This window comes from Oncorhynchus masou, chromosome 31 (assembly GCF_036934945.1).
Source record: "Oncorhynchus masou masou isolate Uvic2021 chromosome 31, UVic_Omas_1.1, whole genome shotgun sequence".
Lineage (NCBI taxonomy): Eukaryota > Metazoa > Chordata > Actinopteri > Salmoniformes > Salmonidae > Oncorhynchus > Oncorhynchus masou.
In genome coordinates this window covers 68,303,652-68,317,073 of record NC_088242.1, presented here as the reverse complement: position 1 = coordinate 68,317,073, position 13,422 = coordinate 68,303,652, and the positions used below count along the sequence as shown (strand labels likewise).

General features: G+C 41.5%; 1 protein-coding gene across 1 annotated transcript in view; it reads left to right on the top strand.

Annotated features, from left to right (window-relative positions):
- LOC135524322 (beta-1,4-N-acetylgalactosaminyltransferase 3-like) overlaps positions 1-11,405 on the top strand; it is a 36,861-nt gene extending 25,456 nt beyond the window's left edge. The window contains 9 exon segments of the mRNA XM_064951778.1: positions 2,146-2,213; positions 2,323-3,345; positions 3,348-3,579; positions 3,658-3,911; positions 3,998-4,151; positions 4,651-4,723; positions 4,834-4,987; positions 5,267-5,393; positions 5,527-11,405. Coding sequence (XP_064807850.1) covers positions 2,146-2,213; positions 2,323-3,345; positions 3,348-3,579; positions 3,658-3,911; positions 3,998-4,151; positions 4,651-4,723; positions 4,834-4,987; positions 5,267-5,393; positions 5,527-5,638 — 2,197 coding nt within the window. The 3' untranslated portion in view covers positions 5,639-11,405.
- Positions 11,406-13,422: the final 2,017 nt, after the last annotated feature.

Below are 13,422 nucleotides of genomic sequence, written 5' to 3'. Positions count from 1 at the left end.
ATAACGTTAGTGTCCTAACAGAGAGTACATTTTCTATGCCATTTGAAATCGCGCCTCGTTAGTTCATTGTTATGGATGTATCCAAATAAATGTCACTAGAAAACAGCTTAAACAAATGGATCTACTGTTGTCTGCACTGTTTGACGTGACTGGAAGTTAGTTGTAGTTGGCTCGCTAGCAAGTAAGGGATAAGAACGCTGTCAGCCAGTTTTGCAATGGAACATTTGGAACGAACAGCTGGGTCGCGTCTCTGGCAACCGAACCAATAGAACGACCGACCAGCCGGCTTGGGTAGCAACCCTAGATTTGTTTCGGGACTATATCTTCTGGAAGGATGAAATAGTATGAATAAAATCATCAAAATAAAGTTTCAACGCCATACAACACTCCTCCCGTGGCCTCCCAACGGCTCTTAAATGCTAGTAAAACGAAATGGATGCTTTTCAACCGATTGCTGCCCGCACCCGCCCGCCTGGAGAAATGTAACCACTCTCAGATGAATAGACAGAGCTATGGATGCAAGGACTGACTATCCATGATATGAAAGTTATTGTTTTAACCATGTTATGAGGCTGTACAGTGTGTGTTTACATTCGCAATGTTCACAAACATTGGAGTAAAACAAGCTTATATTTTGGGTTCCCATGGAGTGTGACAGTTGAACTAAACTCATGAGGAATTTAAGTTATATTCTTCAAGAATCAATATATATATATATATATATACACAGTTGAAGTCGGAAGTTTACATACAACTCATCCAAATACATTTATACTCAGTTTTTCACAATTCCTGACATTTAATCCTCGTAAAAATTCCCTGTCAGATAGGATCACCACTTTATTTTAAGAATGTGAAATGTCAGAATAATAGTGGAGAATTTTTTTTTTTTAAGCTTTTATTTCTTTCATCACATTCTCAGTGAGTCAGAAGTTTAGGAGACAGAACTCCTCTCCTTCCTGAGCGGTATGACGGCTGTGCTGTCCCATGGTGTTTGTAAAAAATTAACGTGGTACATTCAGGTGTTTGGAAATTGCTCCCAAGGATGAACCAGACTTGTGGAGGTCCACAATTTTTTTTATGAGGTCTTTGCTTATTTCTTTTGATTTTCCCATGATGTCAAGCAAAGAGGCACTGAGTTTGAAGGTCGGCCTTGAAATACATCCACCTCCAATTGACTCAAATGATGTCAATTAGCCTATCCGAAGCTTCTAAAGCCATGACATAATTTTCTGGAATTTTCCAAGCTGTTTTAAGGCACAGTCAATTTAGTGTATGTTAACTTCTGTCCATTGGAATTGTGATACAGTGAATTATAAGGGAAATAATCTGTCTCTAAACAATTGTTGGAAAAGTGACTTGTGTCATGCACCAAGTAGATGTCCTAACCGACTTGCCAAAACTATAGTTTGTTAACAAGAAATTTGTGGAGTGGTTGAAAAACAAGTTATGATTCCAACCTAAGTGTATCTAAACTTCCAACTTCAACTGTATATAACTTATTAATCAAAAGATGGTTGTAGCAACTACAGATTGCCCCTTTTGAGTCTATCAAAAGTGTGCGAGCTTGAGCATGTGTCCATTAGGCCTACGGATATATCTTTTTTTATCAGCATGAATCAGATTGAACAATAAAAGCCCCACTTTTATTCCATAGGCTGTAATCCGCACTATGCAGCTGTTGCAAGAGCACGTTTTTCACTGACTCTCCACTGGTTTCAAAACCAATGATTGATAGGCAGCTTAAACTTCTTGAATTCAACCATTATTGGGTCCACAATAAGAAGACCGATATTAAAGCAGCACAGCCTTTCTTTCGATCCTATCAGTATCAACACTATGCCTTAACGACGAATTTAACATTCTCTCTGCGTGGTTATTTGGGAAACTAATGTTACATCTTTGGCCGTTGTAGGAAAGATGCATCTTTAAAATGCTCGTTAGCCTAAATTCCATCGCTATTGGGAAACCGGGCCCTGGTCTGAGCAGAGGCTTATCCTGAGCAAAGGTCATTACCATTACCAACCAGCAGAGGGCAGGGTGTTATCACTGATGTTATGGATAATGGCGTCTGAGAGAGACAGACAAGAGTGCAATGATGAAATTCTCTCCCTTTCTACTCCCTTCCTTATCTCCACTCTCTAGGTATGGCTTTTCCAGGTACATGCGGCTGGATGAGCCAGAGGGGCAGGAGGGAGAGAACAGAGCCAGAGGTAGGGGAGACACACATACATTTTTCTGCTGTTAAAAAGTATATGAAATGTCATCGGTCAGCGTTAGTTTTATATGAACACTCTTCTCCATCTGTGTGTTGACTGGTAGATATTGGCATCTCGATGAGGAGAAAGATGGTCCCAGAGGAGGGGTTAGATGGCGAGGCTCCTCCAAATGTGGGAGGGGCTAGTGAGACAGACCACACCCCTCCTGACTATGGAGACGATTATGACGATTACGCCAAGAGACGACGACGCAAACTCTTCTCCCTGCCACAGGCCGACAGGGCACCTACACATAGAAACATGTCTGATACTCTCACATACAAGAAGAGGAGTAGGAAGAGGAGAGGATCTAATGCAGCAGCTGTAGTCCAGACCAGAGCAACAGAACTGGATGGGTTAGAGATCCCTCATGGTCCTGGGTCACATAAACCTATACAGAATACACCAGAAGAAAAGCTGAGACCAGCAGACAGACCAGCAGATAGACCAGTTGAACAGCTCAGACCAGCACAAAAAAAAAAGTCCCGAACAGGGGAACAGAAACCAGGAGGGAATCCAGCAGACAGAGAAGATCTGGGTCCAGCAGACCAAAATCAACCCAGACCAAGAGAGGGACCAGCAGAACAGAACTCAACCGGGTTACATTTTTTACCTTCACCACAAAAACTAGACCAGAACATGCCAACAGAGAGAGGCAGACCAGCAGACAGAGAAAAGCTAGCAGACAGACCAGCAGATGGACCAGCAGACAGAGACGGACTAGCAGACAGATCAGCAGACAGAGACAGACCACAAGTTCGGCTACCCCAGCTGCAAGGGAGGCGCCGGCACGTTCAACAGCCTGGTCAGAGGGGTGGGACTAAGATTAAATCACCCCTAGTGAAGTTGTACCGCAAAGCAACTGTGACCAGGAAGAGAGTCCAGGACCTAGAGACAGATATCATCCTCCGAGCACAAACACATATAAAGTCACGACCGCAACCTGACTATGACAACACAGTCCACAGGGCTCTGCCCCCTGGCGAGGTCAGAGAAAGGAACCATCTGGTTGAAGTGATTGACAGAGGGGGGGAGGGTGAGAGAAAGGGGGAGGAGATGGGTGTGAGTGAGTCTTTATGGAGTCTGGGGGAGACTCTGAAGAGGAGGAGGGGCTGGCTTATGACTCCACGCCTCCACTGGTGTTTGACCCTGAGGTGAACTGGGCTCAGACATTCCAGGTGACCCCTGTTAACCTCCAGGCGATGCGTTCTGATTGGATAGACCTAAGCTGTAACGTGTCTGGTAACCTGCTGCTCCGCCCTAGTGATGCTCTGCCTGTCGTCAAGGCCTTCATGGACAAACTAAACCACAGACACAACAGGTCAGTGTGTGTGTGCGTGTGTGTACAGTATGTGTGTGTGGAAGTTTGTGTTAACCCTGTCCCTCTGTCCCTCCCTAGGCAGTTCTCCCTGGTGCGTGTGCTGAATGTTGAGAGGAAAGTGGATGGGGTTCAGGGCAGCAGGTACTTCCTGGAGCTGGAGCTAAGGGACATGACTGGCCAACACCTTCGTCTGTCACACTACATATATGCTCTGATTCGCCATAATCGATCTCGCCCCAGGGGAGTCCTTCGCCCTGCCCCTGAGACGTTGCTATGCAAGCCTCTAGGCTTCCACTGGAACCCGACTGCCACTGTACACTTCATAGTACCAGGTACCACACACACACACACTGTTACTCTCCTAATGTTGTATGGTGACATAAGGATGTATTACTGTGTACGTGCTTGTGTGTTTCAGTAAAGAACCAGGCCCGCTGGGTGCAGCAGCTGATAGTTGACATGGAGGGTCTGTACCAGACCACTGGAGACCCCCACTTCAACCTCATCATCACTGACTACAACAGCACTGACATGGATATAGAGGCAGCACTAAAGGCATCCACGCTGCACAGGTATGCAGAGTGTGCCATAAGCACAAGTCATAAAATGTTAATAACATTGTCAAACAAATCACCTCAAAGGCTCCCGTAGACTACCTGGGCACATTCCTCCACTCTAAAATAACTTCAGCATCCAAACAGTGATGGAAAGAAATCTGTTACAAATCACAAAAAAAGTGGAATGACATTTTGGAATTGAGACACATGGAGCCTAGATTGAGTTTAGGTTGATGCATTCCACTGTTGCCTGTGTCTCGGACATTCATCTATGCCTTGGCAAAATGTCACAACATTCTCATCGCAGAGACAAAACCACACCAGATTTTGTAGCATGTACTACCCCGTTTTCAACTCAATTTACACATTTTTCAAGTGGCTGAGATGCGGTAATGGTAGATGATGGTGTTATAGCCTACAGTTTTGTTGGCATCTTTATTTGATTTATTGTGATAGGCTAATGTTTTAATCGTATGGCTTACTTTTACCCCTGATTCGTGCCTCTGTGTACTAGGTACCAGTACGTGAAGCTGAGTGGAAACTTTGAGCGTTCCGCTGGTCTACAGGCTGGCATCGACCTCATCAATGTGAGTATAACATCCTCAGTGACACCATCACTATGTGATAGACTGGGTGTGTCCAGTTTTGTGTCCTTAGTTTCATGAAATGGGCATGAATATTCTCTCTTCCTCCCCAGGATGAGCACAGTATAGCGTTTCTGTGTGACCTTCACATCCACTTCCCCCCCTCCATCATCGACTCAGTCAGGAAACACTGTGTGGAGGGACACATGGCCTTCGCCCCCATCGTCATGAGACTGGACTGTGGGGCTACGCCCAAGGAGCCCAGAGGTATACGCACACACACATACACATCAGAGGAGGCTGGTGGGAGAAGCTATAGGAGCACAGGCTCATTTTAATGGCTGGTATGGAATAAAAGTAATGGTTATCAAACACATCAAACATATGGAAACCACATGATTGACTCCATTCGATATATTCTATTCTAGCCATTGCAATGAGGCCGTCCTCCTATAGATTCTCTCACCAGCCTCCACTGATATATACACACACACACACACACCTCCACCTCTCTTTATTTCTCTCTCGTCTCTCGCTGTGTTCCAGGTTACTGGGAGGTAAATGGGTTTGGTCTGCTGGGGATCTATAAGTCTGACCTGGATGCAGCAGGAGGCATGAACACACACGACTTCACTGACCGCTGGGGCGGAGAGGACTGGGAGCTGCTGGACAGGTGTGTGTGTGTGTTTGTTTGTTTGTCTGTGTTGGGTTGTTTGGTGCATGTCTGTGTGTGTTTTATTGCTCATGCCTGTCCTAACAATCTGATCATTAATAGCATTTTGTTGCTCTCCCCTGCTCTGTGTCAGGATTCTGCAGTCGGGTCTGGAGGTGGAGCGTATCTACCTGAGGAACTTCCTGCATCACTACCATTCTAAACGTGGCATGTGGAACCGGCGCACTCAACGCAGTGGCACGTAACCCACAACCACACAGCCAAATTGTACAATGATGCAGCCATAACCCACTACGACGCAGCTGTAACTCACGACGACACATCCGTGGCCACAAGGAAATCAAGGAAACTGGCGCACTTTAATGTCCCCACTCCTCGCATCAGCCATTTACAGCTGTCAACTGGTTAACGAGAGGGCAGGACAGAGGAGATTCCTGACATACCATTGGGTGATATCTCCTGTCATTCAAACTGTTTGAGGGTGTGGTGATTATGAAATACAGAACATAGTACTAACTGTCCTGGAAGAAGACACTCCTGAACTAGAGCAGAGGTACTTAAATCTTAACATGGAGGTCCACAGTACTACTGGTTAGCCAGAGAGTCCACTCACCCAAGTCTGAATCAGTACACACACACACACACACACACACACACACACACACACACACACACACACACACACACACACACACACACACACACACACACACACACACACACACATCTTGTTAAATATCAGTGATCATACAGTATTTGTATGTAATCAGGACCGTGCTTATTTATTGACAATGACAGGATGCACCAATGTTACACTTTATTCTACCAGTGTAATACTTTATTTCAGTTTAAAACATGGTTTTATTAATATAATGAATTAAGATGGGGAAAAAGGGATGACTTCTGATGGAAGAGACTATTATTGAGGCATGGGGGGGTTTACTGTACTGGATGGGGATATTTCCCTTAAAGCAATGTGCATCACGAAGCCCTGAATTCACCCGAGTGCTTGCTGTATAGCTCTACTACCTCAGAGCTCTACTACTGACTCTTGGATGTGACATTGTGCCTATTGAATGTGTCCTTCAAAGCGCTGTCCATTTCATTTTTTATGGATTATACTTAAGAGGATCCCGCACCCAAAGGCTGTTGGAGATATTTTAAGCAAGTTAACAATTTTTTATGCAACACTGCACCTTCTCTACAGCTCCTCTAAAATGAGAAAACTTTTGGAATTGGGAAGTACAACCTGAACATGTCAGTTAAATGCAAAATGTTGTTTTCTATTTCACAATAAGATTAGGAGTATCACAGGACCTTGTATATACAGTTGAAGTCGGAAGTTTACATGCACTTAGGTTGGAGTCATTAAAACTAGTTTTTCAACCACTCCACAAATTTCTTGTTAACAAACTATAGTTTTAGCAAGTCGGTTAGGACATCTACTTTGTGCATGACACAAGTAATTTTGCCAACAATTGTTAACAGACAGATTATTTCCCTTATAATTCACTGTATCACAATTCCAGTGGGTCAGAAGTTCACATACACTAAGTTGACTGTGCCTTTAAACAGCTTGGAAAATTCCAAAAAAGGATGTCATGGTTTAGAAGCTTCTGATAAGCTAATTGACATCATTTGAGTTAATTGGAGGTGTTCCTGTGGATGTATTTCAAGGCCTACCTTCAAACTCAGTGCCTCTTTGCTTGACATCATGGGAAAATCAAAAGAAATCAGCCAAGACCTCAGAAAAGACCTGTCACGGTGCTGACTTTTGCCCAATACCTGCAGCAAAAGCCTCTACCCCGTCCTCTGGCTGGACAGAGTACTTTGGGACTTGAGTTACTTCGGTGTAACAAGGGCCTAGCCGTGCGGCCCTACCAACCCTTCTATTTATTCGTAATGGCCCTTCGCGTGAGTTGGGTTTGTTCCTTCGTTCACACTGTCACTGTCATTATCCGGTCTAGTATGAGGCCTCGGATAGATATACTCCTATTTAAATATTCTTAAGCATTATGGATTCCTCCTATATTTCCTTACTTTCAAGTTATCTTTACCTATGTATATATCAATACCTAATAACAACTCCTAGTAGTTATTATGCTCGTCAGCTAGTAGTCACTTGGAAACTAGTATTGGTATATGTTTTGACTCTTAAAAAATATATTATTGTCCACACAATGAAATATTCTTTAGTGCAATCACTTTAACCTATAACCAGGGTCACTTTCTGTTCAGTGAGAGTGTAATAATAATAATAATATATCCCATTTAGCAGACGCTTTTGTCCAAAGCGACTTACAAGTCGGCTGGGGCCACTACTTTTACATATGGGTGGTCCCAGCGGGAATCGAACCCACGACGCTTGGCGTTGCAAGCGCCATGCTCTACCGACTGAGCCACACAGGACCCCAAAGGTGTTTGCTCTCCAGATCGTTAATCTGGCTTAGTTGTCAAAGTTTCAAGCTTTTATTAAGTCACTCTGTTTTTTGTCTTATACACATCATTACAATTCAATGGTTATACAGTTTCTCAATACAACAATAATGCTCAATCAATCCTTAATGCTTTAAGCTATGCCGGATAATATTGCAAAACTTTAAATGCGTTAACACTTCTAACAATATTGACTAAATAGCAAAAATAGTTCAATTACCTTAAATGCTCAGCTCCTTGGTCACTTTCCTGTAATTGGTATTCTCACAGCTATGACGCCAGATTCCGAATTCCAATATCTTAATACACTTACAACTCTGTGTATAGACTCAATATATTGTAACTGGTACTTTGCTGTTTCCTTGTATTGCCAATCACATCTGTACCTGATGTCTCACTGAGTGACTGCCACTTCGTCTGTATTCAAGAGGCGTTTAGACCTCTGTGTTTCGTCAACTCAGTCTCGGGGTCACTAAATTCAACCAAGTATATTCAGATAGTGATCCAATAAGTACTTAGGCACAATAATCCAATTCTCTAATATTGTTCTAGTCTAACAAAAAGCGTATAGTGCAATAGTAAATTTACCTGTGATGATTCTCCATATGAAGTCTGTCTCATATGTTAACGAGGATCATACTGTCTTATGATCTCTGTTCTCTTCATATACCTTTTTACAGGGGAAGTTCCCACTGGGGCTGTAGACCTACGTAACCTTAGGCCTGTGTGTTAAACGGAAGCTTCCTATTATTACCATTTAAGGTCTTGCACTACTGACTCTCACATTGCTGCTTCCGTGTTACTGTTGGCTGATTCTACTTAATCATACCAGCTGGTTGTTTCTACCACTGGAGGTGGCTTAGGTGGTTTGTCAATTGTCAGCTGGGAGAAGTCTATGATAGGTATCTCCTCTGCTTCCCCCTGTTGTCCAGTTTCTGCAGGTGCGGTCCATGGTTCCATGAGGTCCCGTGAATGCCCTGTGTTGTTGTCCCCATTGTTTGATGGAGTGGGCAGATTCTTTTCATCTCTTGTCACAGACCTCCACCATTATGGTTCATCCTTGGGAGAAATTTCCAAACACCTGAAGGTACCACGTTCATCTGTACAAACAATAGTACGCAAGTATAAACACCATGGAACCACACAGCCGTCATACCGCTCAGGAAGGAGACGTGTTCTGTCTCCTAGAGATGAACGTACTTTGGTGCGAGAAGAGCAAATTAATCCCAGAACAACAGCAAAGGACCTTGTGAAGATGCTGGAGGAAACAGGTACAAAAGTATCTATATCCATAGTAAAACAAGTCCTGTATCAACATAACCTGAAAGGCCACTCAGCAAGGAAGAAGTCACTGCTCCAAAACCGCCATAAAAAAGCCAGACTACAGTTTGCAACTGCACATGGGGACAAAGATTGTACTTTTTGGAGAAATGTCCACTGGTCTGATGAAATAAAAATAGAACTGTTGGCCATAATGATCATCGTTATGTTTGGAGGGAAAAGGAGGATGCTTGCAAGCTGAAGAACACCATCACAACCGTGAAGCACGGGGGTGGCAGCACCATGTTGTGGGGGTGCTTTGCTGCAGGATGAACTGGTGCACTTCACAAAATAGATGGCATCATGAGGTTGGAAAATTATGTGGATATATTGAAGCAACATCTCAAGACATCAGTCAGGAAGTTAAAGCTTGGTCGCAAATAGGTCTTCCAAATGGACAATGACCAAAAGCATACTTCCAAAGTTGTAGCAAAATGGCTTAAGGACAACAAAGTCAAGGTATTGGAGTGGCCATCACAAAGCCCTTACCTCAATCCTATAGAAAATTTGTGTGCAGGACTACAAAGGCGTGTGCGAGCAAGACTCAGTTATACCAGCTCTGTCAGGAGGAATGGGCCAAAATTCACCCAATTTATTGTGGGAAGCTCGTGGAAGGCTACCTGAAACGTTTGACCCAAGTTAAACAATTGAAGGCAATGCTACCAAATACTAATTGAGTGTATGTAAACTTCTGAACCACTGGGAATGTGATTAAAGAAATAAAAGCTGAAATAAATAATTCTCTATGGTGTTAATGTCTGTCTGATTGCAACAGGGCCTACACAACAGGGCCTACACACACTCGGCAACGTAACAAAGAACACACAGAGAGGGCGGGACTGAGACAGGTAATGGCGGACTGAACGTTGTTATGTCGAGCACCTCAAGACAAAAACGTAATATTCAATATCGGCAAGTTAGACTAAATATTAGCACTACACAATCTGGTGGGTGATATCCTTCAATCTGGATAATAACACAAAACACGTCTGAAGACGAGAGATGTTTATCGACAAATATTACGAAAACAAGCAACACCCAAACATGATGGAGAGTAAAACAGGGGAACCGATTTCAAAACAAAAATGTGACTCTTCTACAGACACAGATGATTTAATATTTTCACCACCGGTAAAGGTGGAATGGTAAAGGTCGAAACGGATCTGTTAAAATCAATAAATGACAAACTGGGTATACTTGAATTAGTCAGTAAGGATATAAAAGAGTTGAAGGCAAGTCTCGAGATGAGTGACGAAATATCTGCGACATTGGAGAAGGAAACAAATAAGCTACAAGGGACAGTCTATACGATTGAACCCGAAGTGAATGAACTTAAAAAGGAGAACATTGTTCTGACAGAAACCTTGCGAAACATACAGACTAGATCCATGAGAGAATCTGGTACTTACAGGTATGCAAGACAAAGAAGGAGAAGTTCCTGAATCTGTAGTTAGAGAGTTCCTCCTTACAGTGCTTCAGATTCCACGCGGAGCTATCGACAAAATCCAACTGGAACATGTACACCGCTTTGGACAGAGAGGGCAAAGGTATGAACGCCCAATCATTGCCAAATTTGCTTCCTTTAAGGATAAAATAATGGTTAAAGACTTGCTGGGACCAAAATTTGCATGAATGACCAGTTCCCAAAGGAAATTGCAGAACGGAGTAAAGTTCTGTATCCAATTTTCAAGGAAAATAGATTAAAAGGGAAACAAGTTGCTCTCATCGTCGATAAACTATATATTGATAACCAGTTGTTCAGAAACACAAAGACTACTCCATGGCTATTTTAAAAAATGACAAAGTTCTTATAGACGAGGAAAATAATGAAACAATTCTAGCCCGGTTATGGATTGTAACAATACAATAAAAAAAATAGCATTTCTATACATCTTCAAATATAAGTAATTGGAACACACAAGCACTAATTCAACATGGTGAAGATACACTCAGTAAACAGAAGACACAGTATGTGTGGATGGTGTGGCATGTGTTTATTTATTATTATTTTTGTTATGTTTGGGAAAGTGTGGTGTTGAGTGAGAAAGGAAATGGTTGCATATCCCAGAGCCAATTTATTGCTGTGAGCAGGGGTGTGAGAGAGCTTTCAATGTTGTTCAGATGATGGATATACTTTTAATAATGAATTATACGTCTTATTTATTGTCCTATCATGGTTGAACTGTTTTAAAATAAATGATACATTTATTATTGATAAAGCCAGTAACTGATGTGGTGTACTCCTCAATGCCATCGGAAGAATCCCGGAACATGTTTCAGTCTGTGATAGCAAAACAGTCCTGTAGTTTAGCATCGAGACTATTATGGTGGGAGGTTTTATTACGGTCTTAAATACCTCTATGGACCGGAAATGAAATCACACTGCAAACTATCTCCCTCAGGCACTTAAGGAAGTCATGAATGTCATGGATATATTGAAATTAGTGGATATATGGAGACTTAAATACCCTGAACTAGTGAGATATACATGGCGGAGGCTTAATCAAGGTTGTCGTCTTGACTACTTTCTTATGTCATTCACTCTGGCACCAAAAGATTTAAAAGTGTTGATAGGGGACAGAATGTGGTCGGATCATCACATAATTGGCATATATATTACTCTTACAGAATTTCCACGTGGGCGAGGATATTGGGAATTTAATCAAAGCCTACTAGATGATAACTTCTTTAGGACTTACAACAGAAGAATTTATAACTGACTTTTTCAGACATAACATAGGTACAGCCGATCCCCTTATTGTATGGGACACTTTTAAATGTGCCTTTAGAGGCCATGCAATTCAGTACTCCTCTATAAAACAAAAGATATTTAGATCAAAAGAGTCCATATTAACAAAGGAAATTGAAGGACTAACAGTACAGTTAGATAGCAATAAAAACGGTACGGGAAAATGCACCAAATTCTTTTTCAATCTTCAACATAGAAATGCCTCCAAAAATGTTTTATTGAAAGTTGCTATAAATGTTTTTGTTACAGTCCATCTCCACTAACTGAAACTAATTGTATGGATTTTTTTTCCTAATAACAATGTCAAATTAACATCTGTACAGAAAGACTCATGTGAAGGACAAATTGCAGAGGAGGAACTTCTTGATGCAATTAAAGCCTTTAAGTCTGGGAAAACTCTAGGGCTGGATGGCATACCTGTGGAAGTATACCATTTTTTTTGTATATACTGAGATGACCTTTATTAGCATGTTTTAACCACTCCTATATAAATGGTAGATTATCAGACACACAACAAGGTCTGATATCAGTATTACTGAAACAGGACCCAAGTGGTATATATAAAGTTAAAATTAAGAGACCTCTTACACTTCAGTGTTGTGATGCACAAATTCTAGCAAATGCTTGGTGCATAGAATTAAAAAAGTATTGTCAGATATGATTCATCCTAATCATACAGGTTTTTTACATGAACGATACATTGGAGATAATATAAGACAAGTACTGTAAACAATAGAACACTATGAAATGTCAGGGACACCAGGCCTGGTTTTCATAGCTGATTTTGAAAAGGCTTTTGATAAATTACACCTGGAGTTTATATAAATGCCTAGAATATTTCAATTTTGTGGAATCTCTTATAAAATGGGTTAACGTTATGTATAGTAACCCTAGGTGTAAAATAGTAAATAATAGCTACATATCAGAACGTTTTAAACTATCTAGAGGAGTAAAACAAGGTTGTCCACTATATTTATTATTGCCATTGAAATGTTAGCTGTTAAAATTAGATCAAACAATAATATTAAGGGATTAATATAAGCCAGACAAAATTAAAAGGGGCTATTTATATAACGAATATGAATTCGGAGGGCAGAAATGATTAAATATTAAAGCATTAGACCTCTCACTAAATGCATTAGTCATACAAAAGTTATATTTAAATTTACTAGAGAACCAGTTTGGATTTAAGTATATCTTTTGTTTAGTGAGAGGTCTAATGAGAGGTCTTGTTTTTTTGTGTGTTTTCTTTTCACCTTTATTTAACCAGGTAGGCTAGTTGAGAACAAGTTCTCATTTGCAACTGTGACCTGGCCAAAGTAAAGCGTAGCAATTCGACACACACAACATCAGAGTATAAACAAAACATACAGTCAATAATACAGTAGAACAAAAGAAAACAAAAAGTCTATATACAGTGAGTGCAAATGAGGTAAGTTAAGGAAATAAATAGGCCATGATGGCAAAGTAATTACAATATAGCAATTAAACACTGGAATGGTAGATCGGCAGAAGATGAATGTG